Here is a 23,755-nt window from a genome sequence, read left to right on the forward strand (position 1 = left end):
GAATAAATGTAATTAATGTTAGTTATTATTACAGCACCACTGCCACTGGCTCCTTGAGGATTGATTACCATTTCCTATTTTGAATCTGGATTATAATGTGTAACAACCATGCCAGGTACTGGGAACACAAAATAATTACTTGACAGACAATCATGATAGACTATCATGTAAAGAAAGTTATAAAACCATATAAAGTATAATCCCAATTTTGTTTGTCTAAGAAGTATATTAAAATCGACTGTGTAGGGAAGAAAACACCAAAATATGAAATTGATTGAATACAGAAAAAACACCAGAATGGGGCTACTAACAGATGTGAAATTGTAAGAAATTATGCTGTTCTTTGTATTTTTTTCCTGAACTTTCTACAATAAGCATGTACTACTTTTCCAATGAGAAAAAATGAGAGAAGTAGGTAAAAAGAAAGGTAAAGGATGAAAGGAAATCTTTAATACAAATACTTCGTAGAACCTGGGAGTTTTAGCAGGCTAAGTATAGAAGCAAATGCACTCCCTGAGATTTGACATGATTGCTAGGGAAAACAAATCAAGAAATGAATGATTATGAGTGCAGTGAAGATTGTTCACTGTCTTCTTTTAATGTTTAATGTGTTTATTGTATGTATTTCTAAAAATTAAACTTCTTATTTAAAAAGGAAACAGATAGAAAGGGGACGTGAAGTAGTAAGACCCACACCATGAACGTATTATACAAACCTACAAGTAAAAATGTACCAGCACAAAAACAGCCAGATCAATGAAGCAGAACAAACCCAAAATATACCGTATTAGAGAAATTTTAATTCCAGATGGCATTGAGGAAATAAAAATAAATGAATAAACACAGAGTAAAAAATGAAATTGAGTATCAAACTGTACAAAGGGGGAGGGGAAACTTTTCTAAGTTTAAAAATTACAGAATATCTATACACAAAAATTGAAACACTGGGAAAAATTATTTGCTGACTTATAGCCTATATGAATTAACATCATTACTAAAGATCATAAAGATTTATGAGTAAAGGACATTGAAATTCCAACAAGAAAATGGGCAATAAACTAGAACAAATCATTTGAAAGAAAAAGAGAAAAACCTTAGTAAACGTGAGGAAAAAATGAAATAAAGGTAATGCAAGTGGAAGCAAACAATGACGACACATAATTTACCTCTCAAAGTAGGAGAGATTTAAAAATATGTAATATCTAATGCTTCGGAGAATTAAATGAAAACCTTTCCTTCATAATTTGCTCATGGCAAGGTAAACTTGCACATGCTTTTGGAGAACCATCTGGCAGTGGGCATTAAAAGGCTTAAAAACATCTCTTTGCTTCAAGAAATGTATTTCTTAGAATATATGATAAGAAAATTGGGTATGTAAAGGCTTGTAGTGACAAAGATGTTCATAGCAGTATTATTTCTATAAAAGCACTGAAACTCTATTATCACTCGCTTCATATTTAGGCAGTCTTTACTAGTGGAATGATCTACATGCAACTCTAATGCTATCTATGGTTTCCAGGTTTTCAGTTTTCTAAGCACCTTCAAATACTAGAACCTTGATTATCCACTCAAAAAAATTATTAAGACTCAAAAAATACTGGCTATCTGGTAAGTAGACCTGTCTGCTCAGACTACTTCCACCAAGTACTTTTGAGAACAAGTTCTCGCCAGTGAGTAAACAAAATTGTTCCTTCTTTAGCTCTGATTGGTGACACACTACATGGCATGCTTTGCTCCACGTTTTGCAAGGCACTATCTTATAGACACTGGTGAGTGACAACAGGAGCAGCATGTGAATTGACATCCCTTTCATGTAATTTAAAAAAACAAAGAATACACCTATGCTTATAAATGTATTTTTTCCCTGGAAGGATATACAAGAAATAACAGTGGACATTTCTGGGGGAAGAGACTGTAATGAGATGGAGAAGCTAGAATTGTGAATTCTAATTTTTCTTTTACATCTTTCTGTACTTTTGGAATTTTAATTTTTACTATACCCATATATTACTTTTTATTCTAAGAAGCAAGTATGTGACTTCTCACTTCAGCAAAAAGTTCTAAGTTAGCATTGGAACTTTATAGGACAGGTTAATCAACTGCTAAATATTATTCATCTTTCTTCTTGGAACCCTTCAACCAAGAAACAGTTTATAGAAAGGAAAATAAAGACTATGTTCAAAATAGCTGAATGAATGCACTACTTATAGATACCTTAAATTTAGCTCCGTAACAGTTAAGAATTTGTGTTGCAATTTGATTAAGTTTTTAGAAGAGGGAGTTTATTTCTTAAGTTTACACAAATGTAAAGTTTGATATCCTTTATAGCACCAGTTGCATTTTTTAGTTCTAAGCTGAACAATAAACATGGTCACAGTCAGGACAAAAAGGCTTACTCTCATCTCCATTACAGTGATGGCTCAGTAATAGAGTGTGCTTTTTTTTTTTTAAGTTAAAAAATTTTTTAAATGTTTTATTTTTGAGAGAGACAGAGACCGACAGAGGGTGAGTGGGGGGAGGGGCACAGAGACAGAGTTCGAAGCAGGCTCTAAGCTGCATGCTATCAGCACACAGGCCGACTCAGGACTTGAACTCACTAACTGTGAGATCATGATGTAAGCTGAAGTCAGATGTTTAACCGACTGAGCCACCCAATAAAATGTGCTACTGTGGAAGAACTAGGTGTAAAGCAATCTTTTGTTTTCATCTCTTCCTACTGTCTTTTAGGTTGCCAAGCTCCTGAACTCATTATTTAGATAATTAACTAATACCCAACAGTAATTATTTTCCTTCATCATTTATGTTGATCTGTTACTGAATAAAACAGCAAAGACCTAAATGTTTTAAAGTACTTTCCATTTGCTATTTCCTCTGAAATATTCTTGTATGAAGAGAAGCTGAGGTTCTAAACTACATAATTACCAAAATAAACTAGCTATTTTGGAAGTATAAGCCGGTTTTTAGGAAGAAAAGTATTGAAAGAGAATTATTTTGTGCTAAATGACTTAAATGTAGTATATTTAAAATTTGAAAGGAGCCACAGATACTTCAGTTACTCTTTCAAGATGCAGGCTTAAGCTCATAAGCTTTCACAATCAAAAGAAACAAATTTTTATCATATCATTAAGAGTTAAAAATTTCTCCTTGCTCCTATATAAACCACTTGATTTTAGGGATGTGATACATAAACCTACTATAAGAAATCTGATTTAACTTTTTAAAATGTATGAAACACTATCCTTAAATTTAAGGATATTTGTTGTTAACCGTTTTTGTTTTGTTGTTTTTTTTGCATAACAGGATTCTAGTTGTCATACTTCTGACACTATGATTTTGACACTTCCATTTCCTTATTTGTGGTTTTACAGAGCTTTGCTCTACTTGAAACTGCCAGCATGCGTTGTTTCTCCAAGTCCAGTTTTAATGTGTTACTACTCTTGGAGTTACAGCACTTGAATGCTTCCAAGTAAAAATCATATTTACTGACAATTTTTCCTATAAAAGGAAGAAGGGAGTAGAGGCAATCAGGGTTTTGCAAATTCAAAACATAAGATTTTGTTTCTTTAGATAATCTACTTTGGCAGAAATGAAAAACTGACAATCACTACTGGCAACAATATAGAGAAAGTGGTACTGTCACACACTCATGGGGAGTATAACTGAGCACAGCTTTTTTGGGTGTAATCTGGTATAAGAAAATTTAAGTATGCATAAATATATCCTTCAACCCAGCAATTTCACTTCTAGATACCTATAATGGATAAATACTGCCTTATGTAGATCTGTAACTAGTATCAAGGGAAGATCTTCAAGAAACACTGTTAACTGAAAACAAAAATGTTGCAAAATAACATGTAAAATATGTCTTCTGTGTAAAATAAGACAAGTTAAAAGTCACACATAAAAAAACAAATAAAAACCTGTATATATGTATGTGTACATATGTGCATTAAAAAAGATTTTTAGGAAGACAATGAACAATAAGAATTAATAGAAAAGGCTGGGGCAGAGGATAGCATATAGATAAGACAAAAGGGAATATTATTGCTGTATTCTCTGAAAAATTCATGTGAAAATATGTATGTATTATTTAGGTAATTTCTAATTTAAACACAGACACACACACACACCCATATATATATACATATACTTAAAAACAAAATAATAGGGTTTTCTAATAACAAATTATGAAAACTAGATTAATGTAAAATTCCAAGGAAAAAAAAACCCACGAAAATTAACCTAGTACTATACTGAAAGAATACTACCCACACCTTTGCCAAATTCCATTTATTCCAAGAATCCAAAAATGGTTCAACATTAAGAAATCCACTACTGTAAATCATTACAATTACAAAGAACTGATTCTTGTTAATTGTGGCAGTTATGTTCTATAAAGTCACCAGGAACAATGAATTTGCAAATATTGAACCACCACTGCTCCTAGGGGAAATATAAGGTTAGGTTCCCGTGAGACTCTGGTCACAATATTTTCATCAGTCCATCAATACATAACCTTGTGTGTGTTTCTGTTTAAAGACACACTACTTAATATACACTGTTGATTCATTAATATTGAACTCAATGGCCAACAGCACTATAACTCATGCTTGAATGAAGCTTCTCTAACACTTATATTTTCTCAGTAAGGCACAAGCCTTCTTGCACTTAGGAACACTGGAAAACACTTCAGCACTATGCTTGGTGGCCACTGTAAATAGCCATATCACCAACAAAAAGCACAAAACTGTGAAGAACATGGCCTTAAATAGATTGTGAAGAGAGCTGATACAAGAAGGCAGAGCTTCACTGTTTGACCTCAGCTGGGAACATGTGCGTTGGGTGACTCAAGTTTTTTGCCTCTCTGCACATGAGTATGTCTGACATGTCTGTGAATGACAGTGAAAGTGCTGCAGGTATTGATTTTGGGGGTTACAAATACATTTTAGCAAGCAGAATTTGCAAATACACAATCCATGAATAAAGAGGATCAGCTGCATTTTAATTTTTTATTATATGGAAAATTTCAAACAAATACAACAGCAGAGAGAATATTATATGAACCTCTACATAAATACACTCAACACAATTATATTTTGAGGGAAAAAAAAGATCAAAAAAGGCCTAATAAAATTTAATATGTATTCCTGGTAACAGAAAATTTGGACTAGAAGAAAATTTCTTTTAATCTAGTCTTTAAACTTTGGCATTTTTTTTTTTTTAATAATGCCTTGTTTAACTTTTTTTTTTTTTTAATTTTTTTTTAACGTTTATTTATTTTTGAGACAGAGAGAGAGCATGAACAGGGGAGGGTCAGAGAGAGGGAGACACAGAATCTGAAACAGGCTCCAGGCTCTGAGCTGTCAGCAGAGCCCGACGTGGGGCTCGAACTCACAGACCACGAGATCATGACCTGAGCTGAAGTCGGCCGCTCAACCGACTGAGCCACCCAGGCGCCCCTTTGGCATTGTTTTCTAATGACATTTTATGTAGAACACCCAAAGGCATGAAATAACTCTGAAAAATTCTTCATTGAGGAAATCCCCGTAGTACCGGAGAATCTACTAATCATTACAAAGAGAAAGAAGAAATGAGATAAACATTTGAAAGAGAAGGACAAAAGATCATAATTTGTAAATGATACCAATGTCTACCTACAATCTCCATGTACTTCAATAATTAACAACTCAGGACCATTCTTGTTTTAGCTTTATTCCAATCCACATATCCCTTGACTCTTGTACAGTATACTGTGAAGCAAACTATTTTGCTGTTATTTCATCTGTACAAAGTTCTTAAGTACATTATTCCTAAGAGATAAGATCTTTTTAAAAATAATATTATCATAGTACTATTATTCCAACTAAAAAAAGTTATTTAACGTCAAACATCCAGCCAATGTTCAAATTTCCAAGTCTCAAGTATCCTCCATTTTCATTTACTCATTCATTCATTCACCTTTGGATCCAAATAAGTGACTGGTTGAGAGATAAAAAAAAATTTTTTTAAACATTTATTTATTTTTTAGAGACGGAAAGAGACAGAGCATGAGCGGGGAGAGTAGAGAGAGAGAGGGAGACACAGAATCCGAAGCAGGGTCTAGGCTCTGAGCTATCAACAGAGATCCCACGAACTGTGAGATCATGACCTGAGCCAAAGTCGGATGCCTACTCAACTGAGCCACTCAGGTGCTCCGAGAGATAAAATTCTTAAGTCTATTTTAATTTTTTTTTTTTTTTCTTTCAACGTTTATTTATTTTTGGGACAGAGAGAGACAGAGCATGAACGGGGGAGGGGCAGAGAGAGAGGGAGACACAGAATCGGAAACGGGCTCCAGGCTCCGAGCCATCAGCCCAGAGCCTGACGCGGGGCTCGAACTCACGGACCGCGAGATCGTGACCTGGCTGAAGTCGGACGCTTAACCGACTGCGCCACCCAGGCGCCCCATGTCTATTTTAATCATATGTTTCTCCTTGGGGTGCCTGGGTGGCTCACTCGGTTGGGCATATGACTTCGGCCCAGGTCATGATCTCACGGTTTGTGGGTTCGAGCCCTGTGTCAGGCTCTGTGCTGACAGCATGGAGCCTGGAGCCTGCTTAGGATTCTGTGTCTCCTTCTCTCTCTGTCCCTCCCCCAGCTCATGCTCACACCCTGTCTCTGTCAAAAATAAATAAACTTAAAAAAAAAATCGTATGTTTCTTCCTCCCTTTTCTATTTATTTGTTGAAGAGATCACATCATTTTTGCCTAGTAGTTTCCTATAATCTAAATTTTGCTGACTGCATCCTCATTGTCACTTAACATAGTCATTTGTCCTATGTTTTTCCTATAAATTGGTAGTTAGCTCTAAAGGCTACGTTGAGATTCAGGTACAATTTTTTGGGCAAGACAGTAGCATTGGGTGGTGTTGGGTTCTTTCATGAAGAGACATAAAATATTTCTGATTGTCTCTCTATTGTATCATTAGCAATCACTGGTGATGAATGCCTGGATAATCTACTAGGGACAAAATGATGAAGCTCTAACACGCTTTTTTTTTCATTTTATTCACTGCAATACTTCTCCAGCATCTTTCCTCTATCTACCATTTGGTTAGCCAGGGATATAGAATTCATACAGAAACGATACTTTAATCAGTTTTCAAAATAATGAGTTTGTTTCACCAGTGACCAACTAGGTTTTGTTTGCCTGCCTTAGCGTTATTATAAATTTATGGATTTAAAAATATCTGCTGTGTTTCAATTCATTACATTTATCCTTATTGATACACATATTGTTCCATTTGGGGGATGGGTGTGAAGGGAAGTATTCTTGGTTCAGACCTACATGTAGTATGCATTCTTTTAATTTGCTAAATAACTATGTTTAAGAGACACAGTGGCCAGTTGGACAGAACAAAGGCTCCCAGTCTAATGTGAAAAAGACAACTAAATGAAGGAATACAAAACAATGTGATTATCTTTTGGTAGAATAAATGGCCGGAACTTTCAGAAAGGCAAATCAACATTTAAAAAAAAATTAAAACTCCACCAATATTCCTCTCAAAGTCTAATGGTATCCAGCTGTTTGGGGGGAGTATACTGGAAGAACAAACTTTTAGTAGTAGTGATACTGAGAGTGAGATATAAATCTAAAATGTCAGAATTTTAAAAATAATGGGCCCACATTAATTCTATAATAAACACTGAAAAGCACTGTAAGAAATGACGTAACACAGCATGTATTAAATATTATAGAAGTAATCAGCTCCGCCAGGGAGACTAAGTGTCTTAGAAAACTACCACATTCTGTTCATATTCTACCAATAACTATGAGAACTTGGGTGAGTAGCTTTCTCATTTGAAGCCTCAGTGTTCTCATTTATAAGGTAGAATACCAAAGCCTGTTCTGCCTACTTCAAAAATTTGTAGGGATGATCAAATGTGAAAAAGTGTATGAAAAGTATAAAATTATAAACTAATGTTAAGTGTCATTAATACTTTTATACAATTCTGAACACTAGGCTAGGACAATTTTCTATAAGGAACAGGCCTGTCTAAACTACCTTAATCTTTCTTTGTTATTATTGCTAAATTCTTAGTACCATCCAATAGAACTTCCTACAATGATAAAAATATTCTGTATTTGTGCTGTATTTTGGGAGCTGCTAGCCATTATGGCTATTAAGCACTCATAATACAGCTAGTGACTTGAACTATTAAATTTTAATTTGGTTACATGTAGCCAGTGGCCACTGTATTGGATAACCTGATCTTAGCCTTATTTCTCTATCACTTATCTTGCCATCTAAATATTAAAATATAAGAATATTAACAAATGAAAAGCTTCTCAACCACACTCTTCACTTAAAACTAAACTTTTAGGGTGCCTGGGTGGCTCAGTAGGTTAAGCATCCGACTTCAGCTCAGGTCATGATCTTGGGGTGCATGAGCTTGAGCCCTGCGTTAGGCTCTGTGCTGACAGCTCAGAGCCCAGAGCCTGCTTTGGATTCTGTGTCTCCCTGTCTCTCTGCTCCCTGCCTGCTCACACTCTCTCTCTCTTTCTCAAAAATAAATAAAAATTAAAAAAAAAAAGCAAACTTTTGAGAGATGCTAGAAAAGTACCTTAAAGTCTTAGATTTAATCTGAATTTTTAAGGTCAAAAAATTTTTTTTAATTTTTTTTTAACGTTTATTTATTTATTTAAAAAAAAATTTTTTTTTTCAACGTTTATTTATTTTTGGGACAGTGAGAGACAGAGCATGAACGGGCGAGGGGCAGAGAGAGAGGGAGACACAGAATCGGAAACAGGCTCCAGGCTCTGAGCCATCAACCCAGAGCCCTACGCGGGGCTCGAACTCACGGACTGCGAGATCGTGACCTGGCTGAAGTCGGACGCTTAACCGACTGTGCCACCCAGGCGCCCCAGCGTTTATTTATTTTTGAGACAGGGAGAGACAGCATGAACGGGGGAGGGTCAGAGAGAGAGAGGGAGACACAGAATCTGAAACAGGCTCCAGGCTCTGAGCTGTCGGCACAGAGCCTGACGCGGGGCTCGAACTCACGGACTGCGAGATCATGACCTGACCCGAAGTCGGATGCTTAACCGACTGAGCCACCCAGGTGCCCCAGGTCAAATTTTTTTTAAGGATGTCTTATAAGAACCTAAAACTAATTAACCATGGACTAATATTTCACAGTGATTTAAGAAGGAAAATAGATGTTTTGAAAGATTTACTTTGGTCTGTGAGGAATTTGCAAAACAAAAAACTTAGAATCCTTACCAAAAGGACCATAATCATTAAATCAATCTTACCTTTAGCTCTACTTGTATGAACCCTTGCACGCACCCAAACAACTTCATCAGCTCTGTGTACTGTCAAGTCGCTAACCCGAACCAAAACTCGATCTGCAGCAGATAAGTGAAACAATTTTGTAATTCAGAATTTACAAAGTCATAATTATTTTGGTTTGGCAGCTAGCATAAGTACTTGGTATTATCTTAAATAATTTCCAATCTCTGATAGCATCTTCTTTTCACTGTCCATATGCAATTTGCTTCAAGTTTTATGAACTGTACTAAGTACATCTCTAAAATCTATCCAATTCTCATTCATCTTCATTGCCACCATCTCAAACCAAAGTACCATTTCTTTTGTCTAAACTATAGCAACAGCCTTAAACTGGTATTCCCCTGATCCCCTAACTCAGTCTACACTGGAGTCAAAGAGAGTTTCAAAACGCAAATCTCTTGAATACTTCAATGGTTAAAAAAATACAGCTTGTCTTTACCTGCCTTTGCCTAGGTGGACATGTTATTTTCCTTTGCCTGCCATGGTATACAAGTCAACTATGCACAGGGGAGGACTTTCTGCCAGGCCTGGATAGTCATAGTACCAGGACATGGAGAATGATCCAGGGAGGGCATGTAACTCAAAATAAATAAAGTCCTTCTGTGGGACTTACTATAGACAACATGGGAATGAAGCTCTCTTTCCCAAGGTTGCTGAGCTGAGATAGTGTAGGCCTGGGCTGCAGCCACCACCTTTCCCAGTACTTGAGATGTATGGACAAGAGAATGCGGCCAGTAACCTAAAGGAAGCAGAGCCAAAAAAGTGTAGACAGAAAGCCCTGCAGATGCTGCTTGAGCCTCTAGATCCAATCATGCTGTATGCTATCTCATACTTTGTTTCCTATAGTTATGTGAGCCAATAAATTCCCTTTTAGGCTGTGAGTCCTCCAATGCTAATAACAAAACACTACACCCATCCAGAGTCTCCCAAACAGGAAAAATGTGACAAAACAACTATTATGTCAAGATAGTGATATAAGGCAATCATGATCCAGAAATCGTTTTATTCTAAATATGCAGTAATTTGAATATTAAAGAAAAATTTAAGTATTAATTAAAAACACAGTAATAGACATGACATCATAACAACAGAGTAATATAAGATCTCTATTCCCAAGAGTTTTATTGCCTAAGTGTAACCAAATTTGTCAATATCACATGCAGCAAAACCTAGTTACTACATTACTAAAAATACCTTTGGGAGAATATTATATTGAAACCAAATTATAAATCTATTTTACCTACTTTGCTAAATGTATTTATAACTTGTCTCTTGAAGCAAAGATGCAGCTTAGAGATAATTCAATTGACAGGAGTATACCATGGTTCTCATTGCCAAAAACAACGAGAAAGAATGACGAATTTTTAAGCCATGAGGTAGCACAAGAAAATTTCTGCAAAACATTGCTGACAGACCTTATGAATTAAGCCAACTTCCAAAACTGCTGTGTAAACTCAGGCAAAATAAAGTGTGAAAGAGAAAAGACAAAGCAGCATAAAATTTTAAAAGACAATTCTGAAAATGCCAAGATTGATAAAACAAAATGACTTATTAACTAGGCAGTCAAAACTCAAAACCAAATGAAACAGAGTAACATAAATCTAAAAGAATAAAGTTCTAAATAAACAGCATGATTAGGGTAATTCTAATAGTACTTTTGAAAAGAAAGAGCAACATCCCTTGTTTCGTGTGGCATTCCAACTAAGCAGCATAGGGTTTCCCAACCTTCAACATATCTACACATCCTTGAAGGACATGCCACACTCTCACCAGTAAGACTGGTTGAGACAATGATCAGGGGCAGGAGGGTTTCAGTTTGAAAATCTACTGCCTCTTCCACACTTCTAAGTCACTAGCATTAGAATGAAGGAATTTGGAGAAATGGAAACAGATCAGAAGGAAACTTGGTGTTGAACTAGGTATTAGGATTTTAGCAGAGATAAAACCAAAGGCAGTATTCTCCTGTTATAGTAATGTAACCAGGTGACATATAGTTTATTTTTCCCTCCTGTGAGAAGAAATTTTAAGTGGAAGACAGCAGTCCGAATTTGGCAGCCAAATGGGAACAGTAATTACTGCAACAGGTGACTGGGGCTCATGTAAGAGATTGAAACACCAGTGAGATTCGTTGTTACAGCTCAAGGAAGTCCAGTTTAAGAAGATACCTGAGCTGAAAAAAGTCTCAAATCACCTCTCCTGCTTGTCCGGGCAAGAGAATGTCATCTCCTATACTATATTGCTTACATCTCATTTTATACTAAATTCTTTTATTCTATTGTTTCTTTCTGTTTTTTTTTTTTTTTTTTTTTCTTTTGGAAATGGTTTATTTTTAGCAAACTATTTAGGTCTTTTTTAAAAAAAATTTTTTTTTTCAACGTTTATTTATTTTTTTGGGGACAGAGAGAGACAGAGCATGAACGGGGGAGGGGCAGAGAGAGAGGGAGACACAGAATCGGAAACAGGCTCCAGGCTCTGAGCCATCAGCCCAGAGCCCGACGCGGGGCTCGAACTCACGGACCGCGAGATCGTGACCTGGCTGAAGTCGGACGCTTAACCGACTGCACCACCCAGGCGCCCCTATTTAGGTCTTTTAATGCATACTTTGTCAACAAAGTTGGGAAGTAAAGTGATTTTTATGATGGTATAATTAATCAAATCCAAAATAACATTAAAACTGATCTGGAGATTTATTATTTCCAAAAATTAAATTTAAAGGCAGGCTTCTAAATCAGAAGTACTTAAAAAATAATTTGAGGGTGTCTACCAAAAGAAAAGAGATTGTTAAATAGTTAAGAGTAAGATAACTCTGCTGAAATTACATGCATACAAATATACAAAAATGCAAACAAAGGAAGGCAAATACTTATAAATAGAAAACCTACAGGTCTGAGAGAAACAGAATGTGACAAGTCAATTTCAAAGAAATATAATAATGCAAGGGGGAAAAGGAGGTGGTTTCATGAAACATGTAAAAAAGTTGTATTTAATGAAGGCAGTTAATATTACCCATTCTTGTTTTATCTCGTAAGCCAGAACTTAATCTCAGTTAAATCTTTTACCTTATCGTTTTAACATAATTTACCATTTAAAGTATACTCCTTTAACATATTTTCTTCCCTTCCTAGATTCGTAGCCTCAAATTGACAATGTTTCTGCAGGGTTATGGTGTCTGGTTGGGTTATTTATTCACTTAACCTTTTCAGAGTTATGCCTTCAGAGTTATTATGCCAAACTTACTTACAACTTTATGAAGTGCTTTCCTGGAATTAGAAAGAAAAAAAAAAAGGCTTTATTATCATATAGCTACTAACCTGGTTTTTCTTGTGACTGTATCATTGAAGATACTCCATATCTTTCTTTAGCATAATCCTACAAAGAAATGTTTTTGGATTATGACTTTTTATTTAAACGTTAATAGCATAGTATACACATAAATACAAATAACAGAATATAAAAATGAATTCATTTTAACTTTCAGAACCATTTTATTAATTAGAGAGTCAGTAGTTTTAAAGTGTGGAAATCTATCATTTACCTATATATAGAAAGTTCCTGGTTAATTTTTGAAGATCACCACTCCTGGATGGATATACCATACGCAACAGCTTTCTCGGATAAAATTTACATACATGTATAACACATCTTAACTACCTTCTTCAAAAAGAAGATTAAATGACTTCAAAGCAGGGATATAAATTTCCTCTGTGAAGGGAGTAGGATGAAGTACAGTTTTATTAACTTCCTATTACAGGAAGAGATGTTCAAAGAGAACCAACATTTTGGAATAACCTTTCTGAGCACCAGATGTCCTCAGTTTTTAAAAATGGGAAATGTTGGACATAAGCTACTACAACTTTGTAAAATAGCAAAAAAATTCACCAGCTTCCTGTTTCTACAAACTACCCTCAGGGGCGCCTGGGTGGCTCAGTTGGTTAAGCATCCGACTTCGGCTCAGGTCATGATCTCACAGTCCGTGAGTTCGAGCCCCGCATCAGGCTCTGTGCTGACTGCTCAGAGCCTGGAGCCTGTTTCGGATTCTGTGTCTCCCTCTCTCTCTGCCCCTCCCCTGTTCATGCTCTCTCTCTGTCTCAAAAATAAATAAACGTTTAAAAAAAAAATTAAAAACTACCCTCAGTACACAGGGTTGTAAGCAGTTGGAAATGGCCAATATCTAATTTCTAGTTACATTTTAAAGTTACCAACAGGAAACAGGCGATATAGGGTACAGACTGTTAACAACAAACTATACTTACAGAATAGACAAGTGGTCTTTTATTTTAATCTCCCTTTACTTCTAAAATGGTACCTTAAGATCCTTCTAGCTATAAAATGACACAATAGCACCACAATGCCTACCTTGTATCTAGACCTATGCAATCTGCAAGGGAGCACAGTTTATATAATTAATCAGATCAAAAATAAGCAAAAATAATTTCCCTAGGTCTTACAAGGTAATTTAAAACATATGAAACAATTAGTTTCTGTCAGTCTATAGATACTTGGTGGAATCCTCTCCTGTAGATCTGATGGATATTGCAGTTTGTGTTTATACCAAAATAAACCAGACATGTTAAGGTGCATACTGAACAAGTTTTTTTTTTTTTAAATAAATAAAAAAAAAATACACCTAAAGACAAAGATAACCCAGCCCTAATAGAGAAATACAGTCACACAAGATAGCATGAGGCCAGCATTTGTAGATTACATGGTGTGAGTAAAGGGTCATTTATCAGTACTGTTCATATTTAGGTAACTTTTATTCCATCTAATGTTGTTAAGATGACCTATTCCTTACGTAGCTTATCACAAATTCATAATTACTCAAGAGAAAAGTTAGGAGCTGGGTAGGGATTAAGGCCCAGTTATCCTACAATGCACATAAGTTGTAGGATGTCTTCAAAATTTCATTTTTGAAAAGCATTGAAGGACCACTAGGTACTAGGAACTACCCACATGATTTTGAATCACTTCATCTCAAACGCTTGCTCTGCAAACTTCCCTACCTACCTCACTGGGTCACTAGAAGGGAGAAAATAAAAATGGCAAGCGTCCTTTAAAGCTGTCACACGGTAAATGGTCATTAAACACATCGACAGATCACTTTACTAAGTACTGTCATTACCTGTAAAAACATTAGGAACATGAGAGCTGAGAAGAGAAATCGACTACAAGTGGACATTACAATTTTACAAGACGAGGTGTAGGGGCAGATTACGTGAAGGACGTGCCTAACCCAGGCACGTGTGACCCCAGCCGCTCCTACTTCCGGGACAGTTGTTGCTCCACGTCCACCCCACCCTGGGACACGCTTCTGTTACAACAGGCCTCCAAGCGCCCCTGTGAAAAATGAGATCCGAAGTAGGTCTAGCCACGATGCTCGCGCAAGGGCCCTGGAAGCCCAGAGAGCGCTCTGGGAGCCCGGACACCAGGCCTGCGGCCCGCAAGCAAAGTGCGGACAGGGAGCTGGAAGCAGGGCCCCGCTCACCCTACTCCCTCCCTCAGCGCGATGTGGCCCAGGGGTCTGTCGTCCCAGTCCCGGGGAAGGAGAACACCCACTTCCGCCGCGTCCATGATCTCCCGCGGCTTCTCCTGACTCCTGCGGCTTGCGCTGGCGCTGGGCATCGGGACAATTGGACGGGGCAGCGGTCACCACCCTCCCTCGCAGGCTTCCGTAGGGCAGGCCAAAAGGGCTTCTCCCTCCCATACAGTCTCCGCCCTCGCGACACTCAAGCCACAGCAACGCACTCGGACTCCCCTTGGTGGGTCGGCTCCGGAAAGATCGCGAGAACTGAGATTCCTTAGCGCTGTAAGGCGAGCGACCCGCGCCGCCGCCCTCCTCTTGCCCCACCCCTACGGGTGTTTACCTGGAGTTTGAGGGAGACCCTGGGAATTCGTTGTAGTCTCGCGGGACTGGCTCTGTTCAGCTACGAGCGCCGGGGCTCCGGAAGGTGTGCTGCGGCGCTCGGTCTTTGTTCACTCTTGTCCAAACTGCAGCTTGTGCTAGGTTCTCTTTTTCAGCCTTATTTACCCCTCCCGGCTTTAGCTGCAGACTGTTCACTAAAAAACCCACCCAAGCACAGGCCTCGGCTTTTCCTTCCCCGGACTGTCCCGCCTTCACACTCCTCAGAGGCTTTGTGGCCGCCTGGGGTTACGGGAGACCTCTTCGCAAACTCCTCTCTATGTACTGGGGACACAGGAGTGCTGGGTTAAAAGCAGTTGGCTTGCTAAGGTAGGATGGGTACCAGTACCCAAGTGATAAGTAAAGTGTAAACACAATGGTAGAAATCCCACACAATTGCATCGGTTACCCGGACCCATAGCGTTATTACAGGATGTGCATAGTATTGGTTGTTCAAGGGACAAATCACCTTAGGCTTTAAAAAAAAAAAAAAAAAAAAAAAAAGTGATCAATGAGCCTTTTATCGCAATTCAAAGTAATTTGGGGGGATAGATTAAATATTGTCTCCCCTGCTAGACAGCTTTGCACTCTGTCAAATTTTAACTATTTTAGTAGTGCCTTAGCCTGGCACCAAGGGCACAGTTAATACTCGTTAAAGAATGCAGTAGACCCCAATGCAAATGAAAATGCCCTGGAGGCTACCTCATTCAGGTCCTGGACTATAGTAGTGAGAAGACAGACATGACCCCTGCCCTTGTGAAGCTTACCTTCTAATTGTAGGTGTGAAGTAGAGAGGTGCTATGGAAGTTTCTTTGAGGGCATTCATCTCAGGGTTGCCCGAGGAAGTGATGCTTAACTAAAATCTAAAGTAAGTGTAGGGGTCAGCCAGGTGAAGAGGGGCTTGAAAAAATGGAATATTCAAAGACAAGTGGGTAGGGAGAGAAAGATCGTGGCTCAAGTTTGGAGACAGTGCATATGAGATGCTTTTGAGACATCCGAGGGGAGATGTCCAGGTAACCACTGGCCTGTGGGGCCTGGAGCATAGAAGAGAGGTTTAGGCTACAGATAAAGGTGGGTAAGACCCTGGTGAGTAGGTGGTAATTGAAGTCTTGGACTAGGAAAGAGAATGTGATAAGAAGAGAGTGTTAACATTGATTATCAACTGCTGCATAGACCTCAAGTAAGATGATGACTAAAACATATGTTGGATTTAGCAACACAGAGGCCATTGATATTCTTAGTAAACATTGTTTATGGTAAAGTGATGGGATCAGAATGAGTGAGTGACAGTGAAGAAATGAAAGTACTGTAAAAGTGATTATAACAAATCTTTATATGGTGCTTACTGTGTGCCAAGCACTGTTGTCAGTGTTTTACATATACTTACTTAATTCTTAATTTTTTTAAAATTTGAGGTATAGATGAAACAATATTATATTAATTTGAAGTGTACAATATAGTGATTCAATCTATATACATTTTGAAATGCTCACCACATTAACTGTACTTACCATCTATCACCATATAATTTTATTACTCTCTCTCTCTCTCTCTCTCTCTCTCTATATATATATATATATATATATTTACGTTTATTTAATTTGAGAGAGAGAGAGAGAGACCACAAGAGTGTGGGCAGAGAGGCAGAGGGAGAGAGAGAATTCTAAGCAGGCTCTGCAGCGTAGAGCCTGATACAGGGCTCTTTCCCATGAACTGTGAGATCATTACCTGAAGGGAAATCAAGAGTCCCACGCTCAACCACTTGAGCCTCCCAGGTGCCCCACAATAGTATTGATTATATTTGTTATGCTGTACTTTATATCCCCATGACTTAGTTTATAACTGAAATTTGTATCTTTTAATCCTCTTTACCTATTTCACTCATTCCCTCATCCCCTTCCCTCTGGCAACCACTACTTTGTTTTCTGTATTTATGACTCCGTTGTTTTGTTGCTTTCTTTTTTTAGATTTTATATGTAAGTAAAATCATATTTTGTATTTGTCTTCCTCTATCTTTACTTATTTCACTTAGTATAATGCCTTCTAGGTCCATGTATGTCCTAGATGGCAAAATTTTATTCTTTTTTATGGCTGAGTAATATTCTATTGCATGTATACCACATCTTTATCCACTCATCTATCAATGGATACTTAGGTTGCTTCCATGTCTTGGCTGTGGTAAATAATGCTGCAATGAACATAGAGGTACATGTATATTTTTAAATTAGGGTTTTCATTTTCTTTGTGTCAATATCTAAAAGTGGATTTACTGGATCATAGAGTAGTTCTATTTTTTATTATTTGAGGAACCTCCATACTGTCTTCCATAGTGTTTGCACCAACTTACATTCCCTTTTTTTCCAGTGCATGGGGGTTCCCTTTTTTCTACATCCTTGATAACACTTGTTATTTCTTGTCTTTTCAATACTAGCCATTATGACAGGTGTTAAGATGATGCCTCTCTGTAGTTTTGATTTGCATTTCCCTGATGATTAGTGATGTTGAACATCTTTTCTTATGTCTGTTGGTCACTTGTATGTCTTTGGGAAAATGTCTGTTCAGGTCCTCTGCTGTTTTAATCAGATTTTTGGGGGGTGTTGGGTTATATAAATTTTTTATTTTGGACATTAACCCATTATCAAATATGTCATTTGCAAATATCTTCTCCTATTCAGTAGGCTGCCTTTTTATTTTGTTGATGCTTTCCTTTGCTGTTTTAAAGCTTTTTATTTTGGTGTAGTCCCAATAGTTTATTTTTGCTTTTGTTTCCCTTGTCTGAGGAGAAATATCTAGAAAATGTTAAGGCTGATGTCAAAGAGATTACTGCCTATGTTTTCTTTCTTTTTAAAAAAATGTGTTTTTTTGAGGTGGGGGAGGGACAGAGATAAAGGGAGACAGAATCCCAGGCAGGCTCTATGCTGTCAGTGCAGATCCTGATGTGGGGCTCAAACTCATGAACTGTGAGATCATGACCCGAACTGAAATCAAGAGTTGGACACTTAACCAATTGAGCCACCCAGGCACCCCGCCTTTGGTTTTTTTTTAGGATTTCTGTGGTTTCAGGTCCCACATGTAGGTCTTTGATCCATTTTGAGTTTATTTTTGCCTATGGTATAAGATAGCAGTCTAGTTTCATTCTTTTTCCTGTAGCTTTCCAGTTTTCCCAGCACCATTTATTAAAGAGATTGTCTTTTCCCCATTGAATATTGTTGCCTCCTTTGTTGTAGATTAATTGGCCATATAAGTGTGGGTTTATTTCTGGGATCTCTGTTCTGTTCCATTGATATGTGTCTGTTTTTGTGCCAGTGCCATACTCTTTGATTACTATAGCTTTGTATTATAGTTTGAAATCTAGGAATGTGAAACCTCCAGCTTTGTTTTTCTCAGATTGCTTCAGCTATTTGGCTGAAGATTTTGTGGTACTATACAAATTTTAGGATTATTCATTTTAGTTCTGTGAAAAGTGCTATTGGTATATTGATAGGGATTGCACTGAATCTGTAGGTTGCTTTGGATAGTATGGATATTTTAACAATATCACTTATTCCAGTCTGTGAGCAGCTTTCAATTTATTTGTGTTATCTCCAATTTGTTTTATCTTATAGTTTTCAAAGTAGGTCTTTCACCTACTTGGTTAAATTTATTTCTAGGTATTTTATTTTTTTGATATAATTATAAATGGGATTTTTTCTTAATTTCTCTTTCTGCTAGTTTGTTATTGCTGTATAGAAGCACAATATGTTTCTATATGTTAATTATGTATCCTGCAACTTTACTGAGTCCATTTATCAGTTCTAATAGTTCTTTGGTGGAATCTTTAGGGTTTTCTATATATAGTATGGCATCTGCAGAATGAAAGTTTTACTTCTTTCTTACCAAATTGGATGCCTTCTATTTCTTTTTGTTGTGGGATTTCTGTGGCTGATTGCTTTTTGTTGTGTGATTGAATAAAAGTGGTGACCGTGGGCATCCTTTTCTTGTTTCTTTTTTTTTTTTTTAATGTTTATTTTGAGAGAGAGAGAGAGTGTGTGTGAGTGGGAGAGGGGCAGAGAGAGAGAGAGAGAGGGAGTGAGAGAATCCCAAGCAGGTTCCACACTGTCAGCACAGAGCCCGCCACAGGGCTCAATCTCACAAACCATGAGATCATGACCTGAGTCGAAGTCAAGAATCGGACACTTAACTGACTGAGCCACTCAGGTGCCCAATCTTGTTTCCGATCTTGGAAGAAAGTGTTTAGTTTTTCACCATTGAGTATGATGTTAGCTGTGAGTTTGTCATAAACGACCTTTATTATGTTGAGGTATATTCCCTCTATGCTCAATTTATTAAAAGTTTTATCATGAATAGATGTTCAGTTTTTGTCAAATGCTTTTTCTGTAACTACTGAGATGATCATATGATTTTTATCCTGAATTTTTTTTGATGTGGCGTATCACATTGATTGGTGGATGTTGAACCATCCTTGTGTCCTTAGAGAAAATCCTACTTGATTATAGTATATAGTCTTTTAATTAAAGACTATATTGTATTATTGAATTAGGTTTGCCAATATTTGTTGAAGATTTTTGCATCTATGTTCATCAGGGATTTGGCCTGTCATTTTCTTGTTTTGTGGTGTCTATGTTTGGTTTTGGTGTCAAGTAATGCTGACCTCATAGAATGAATTTGGAAGTATTCTTTCCTCTTCTGTTTTTTGGAATAGTTTGAGAATAGGTATTAACTTTTAAAATATTTGGTAGAATTCACTTGTTAAGCCATCTAGTTCCGGACTTCTCTTTGTTGGGAGTTTTTGTATTGATTCAATTTCATTACTAGTAATCAGTCTGTTCAGATTTATTTCTTTATAATTCAGTCTTGGAAGATTGTGTGTTTCTAGGAATTTATTTCTTTTCAGTTGTCCAATTTGTTGGCATAATTTTCTAGTAGTCTCTTATAATTGTATTTCTGTGGTGTTGTAACTTATTTTTCATCTGATTTCTTTGATTTCTTTGAATTCTCCCTTTTATTTCTTGAGAGTCTGGCTAAAGGTTATCAATTTTGTTTATCTTTCCAAAGAACAGCTCTTAGTTTCATTCATCTTTTCTATTGTTTTGTTTGTTTTATTTGTTTGCACTCTCATCTTTATTATTTCCTTTCTTTTACTAACTTAGGGCTTGGCTTATTCTTACCTTTCTAGTTCCTTTAGTTGTAAGGTTAGATTGTTTATTTGAGATTTTTCTTGGTTCTTGAGGTGGGCCTGAATTGATATAAACTTCCTTCTTCGAATTGCTTTTGCTGTGTCCCAGAGATTTTGGACTATGTTGTTTCTATTTTCATTTGTCTCAAAGTATTTTTTAATTTTCTCTTTAATTTCTTTATCGACCCATGGTGGTTTAGTAGTATGGTGTTTATTCTCCATGTTTGTGTATTCTCCATGTTTGTGGGGTTTTTTTTTCTAGCTTTTTTCTTGTAACTTATTTCTATCTAATTTCATACCTTTCATACCTTTCCATGGTTGGAAAGGATGTTTGATATGATTTCAGTCTTCTTAAATTGACTGAGACTTATTTAGTGGCCTAACATGTGACCTATCCTGGAGATTGTTACATGTGCATTTGAAAAGAATGTGGGGGCACTTGTGTAGCTCAGTCAGTTAAGTGTCTGACTTTAGTTCAGGTCATGATCTTGCGGTCCATATATTTGAGCCCTGCGTGGGGCTCTGTGCTGACAGCTCAGAACCTGGAGCCTGCTTCAGATTCTGTGTCTCCCTCTCTCTGAATCTCTCTCCCTCTTAAATATAAATAAACATTAAAAAAAATGTTTAAGAAAAGAATGTGTCTTGGGGCACCTGGGTGGCTCAGTCAGTTATGTATCTGACTTTGGGTCAGGTCATGATCTCATGGTCCGTGGGTTCAAGCCCCATGTCGGACTCTGTGCTGACAGCTCAGAGCCTGGAGCCTGATTTGGATTCTGTGTCTCACTCTTTCTGCCCCTACCCTCCTCATGCTCTGTCTCTCTCTGTCTCAAATAATGAATAAACACCAAAAAAAAAAATTTTTTTTTTAATTTTTTTTTCAACGTTTATTTATTTTTTGGGGGACAGAGAGAGACAGAGCATGAACGGGGGAGGGGCAGAGAGAGAGGGAGACACAGAATCGGAAACAGTCTCCAGGCTCCGAGCCATCAGCCCAGAGCCTGACGCGGGGCTCGAACTCATGGACCGCAAGATCATGACCTGGCTGAAGTCGGACGCTCAACCGACTGCGCCACCCAGGCGCCCCAAAAAAATTTTTTTTAAAGAAAAGAATATGTCTTTTCTTTCTTTTTAAAGAAAAGAATGTGTCTTTTGCTGCTTTGGGATGAAATGTTCCATATATATCTGTTAAGTCCATCTGGTCTAATGTGTCCTTTAAAGCCAATATTTCCATGTCGATTTTCTGTTTGGATGATGTATCCATTAATATAAGTGGGGTATTAAAGCTTCCTACTATTATACACAAAAATAAATTCAAAATGTATGAAAGACCTCAGTGTGAGACAGAAAACCATCAGAATCATAGAGGAGAACAGCAACCTCTTTGACCTTGGCCATAGCAACTTCTTACTAGACATGTCTTGGGGGCAAGGGAAACAAAAGCAAAAATGAACTATTGGGACTTCATCAAGGTAAAAAGCTTCTGCATAGGGAAGGAAACAATCAATAAAACTAAAAGGCAACCAATGGAATCAGAGAAGATATTTGCAAATGCCATATCAGATAAAGGGATAGTATCCAAAATTAATGAAGAACTTATCAAACTCAACACCCAAAAGCAAATAATGCATTTAAGAAATGGGCAGAAGACATGAATAGACATTTTTCCAAAGAAAACATCCAGATAGCTAACAGACACATGAAAAGATGCTCAACATCACTCATCATCAAGGAAATACAAATCAAAACCACAATGAGATACCACCTCACACCTGTCAGAATGGCTAAAATTAATAACACAGTAAACAACAGCTGTTGGCAAGGATGCGGAGAAAGGGGAGCCCTCTGGCGCTGTTGATGGGAATGCAAACTGGTGCAGCTACTCTGGAAAATAGTATGGAGGTTCCTCAAAAAGTTAAAAATCAAACTACCCTACAATTCAGCATCACATTACGAGGTATTTACCCAAAGGATAAAAAAATACAGAATCAAAGGGGTATGTGCACCCTGATGTTTATAGCAGAATTATCAACAATAGCCAAACTATGGAACTATGGAAAGAGCCCAAATGTCCATTGACTGATGAATGGATAAGGCAGATGTGGCATGCATATATATACATATATACATATAATATTCTATTGTATATTCCAATATGCATTTTATTTTATTTTATTATTTTTTTAGCATTTATTTTTGAGACAGCATGAGTGGGGGAGGGACAGAGAGGAGACACAGAATCCCAAGCAGGCTCCAGGCTCTGAGCTGTGGGGCTTGAACCCATGAACCTTGAGATCATGACCTGAGCCAAAGTTGGATGCTTAACTGACTGAGCCACACAAGTGCCCCCCCAATATACATTTTATTTTATTTAAAAAAAATTTTTTTTACGTTTATTTATTTTTGAGACAGAGAGAGACAGAGCATGAACGGGGGAGGGGAAGAGAGGGAGGGAGACACAGAATCAGAAGCCGGCTCCAGGCTCCGAGCCATCAGCCCAGAGCCCAACGCGGGGCTCGAGCTCACGAACCGCGAGATCGTGACCTGAGCTGAAGTTGGACGCTCAACTGACTGAGCCACCCAGGCGCCCCACCAATATACATTTTATATACATATATGTACATATATTTTATGTACATTTTAATGTAATACATTATGCTAAGTGAAAAAAGAGAAAGACAAATACCATGTGATTTCACTTATATGTGGAATTTAAGAAAACAGATGAACATATGGGAACAGGGAAAAAGAGAGAGCTAGGGAAACAAAACATAAGAGACTCTTTACAATAGAGAACAAACTGAGGGTTGATGGAGGGAAGTGGGTGGGGAATGGGCTAAAAGGGTGTTGGGTATTAAGGAGGGCACATGTGATGAGCACTGGGTGTTATATGTAAGTGATTAATCTCTTAATCCTGAAAACAACACCATATGTTAACTAACTAGAATTTAAATAAAAATTTGAATAAAAAATACATTAGAATAGAAAAGAAAAACAAAAGTCTCCTACTATTACTGTATTGCTGTCAATTTCTTCCTTTAAGTCTGTCAATATTACTTTATATTTAGATGCCTTTTGTTGGGTGCATAAATATTCACAAATGTTGGATTGATCCCTTTATTATGTGATACACTTGTTTCTTGTTATAGTCTTGTTTTAAAGTCTATTTTGTCTGGGGATGCCTGGGTGGCTCAGTTGGTTGACTGCCTATTGATTTTGGCTCAGGTCATGATCCCAGGGTCATGGGATCGAGCCCAGCATCAGGCTCCACACTATGCATAGAGCCTGCTTAAGATTCTCTCTTTCTTTCTCTCCCTCCCTCTGCTCTTCTCTCTCACTCACATGTGTGCTCT

At 37.4% G+C, this 23,755-nt stretch overlaps 2 protein-coding genes across 4 annotated transcripts in view; one reads left to right on the forward strand and one right to left on the reverse strand.

Annotated features, from left to right (window-relative positions):
• Positions 1 to 15,092, reverse strand: part of DARS1 (aspartyl-tRNA synthetase 1) — a 64,062-nt gene extending 48,970 nt beyond the window's left edge. Inside the window, exons 1-4 of one of the 3 annotated variants that reach the window (XM_019838057.3) lie at positions 14,887 to 15,008; positions 14,453 to 14,667; positions 12,642 to 12,699; positions 9,294 to 9,386 (exon numbers count right to left, since the gene is read on the reverse strand). In XM_019838057.3, the coding sequence (XP_019693616.1) occupies positions 9,294 to 9,386; positions 12,642 to 12,699; positions 14,453 to 14,509 (208 nt within the window). In that variant the 5' untranslated portion in view covers positions 14,510 to 14,667; positions 14,887 to 15,008. Of the gene's footprint in view, positions 1 to 9,293; positions 9,387 to 12,641; positions 12,700 to 14,452; positions 14,668 to 14,815 lie in introns of all 3 variants that reach the window. The other 2 variants (XM_011285210.4, XM_011285212.4) reach the window with 2 other exon arrangements.
• A 90-nt stretch (positions 15,093 to 15,182) lies between these two features.
• Positions 15,183 to 23,755, forward strand: part of THSD7B (thrombospondin type 1 domain containing 7B) — a 1,583,202-nt gene continuing 1,574,629 nt past the window's right edge. The window contains exon 1 of the mRNA XM_045033714.1: positions 15,183 to 15,559. The gene's annotated coding sequence lies outside the window, so the exon portion shown is untranslated. The remainder of the gene's footprint in view (positions 15,560 to 23,755) is intronic.

Source organism: Felis catus, chromosome C1, assembly GCF_018350175.1.
Source record: "Felis catus isolate Fca126 chromosome C1, F.catus_Fca126_mat1.0, whole genome shotgun sequence".
NCBI classification, from domain to species: Eukaryota; Metazoa; Chordata; class Mammalia; order Carnivora; family Felidae; genus Felis; species Felis catus.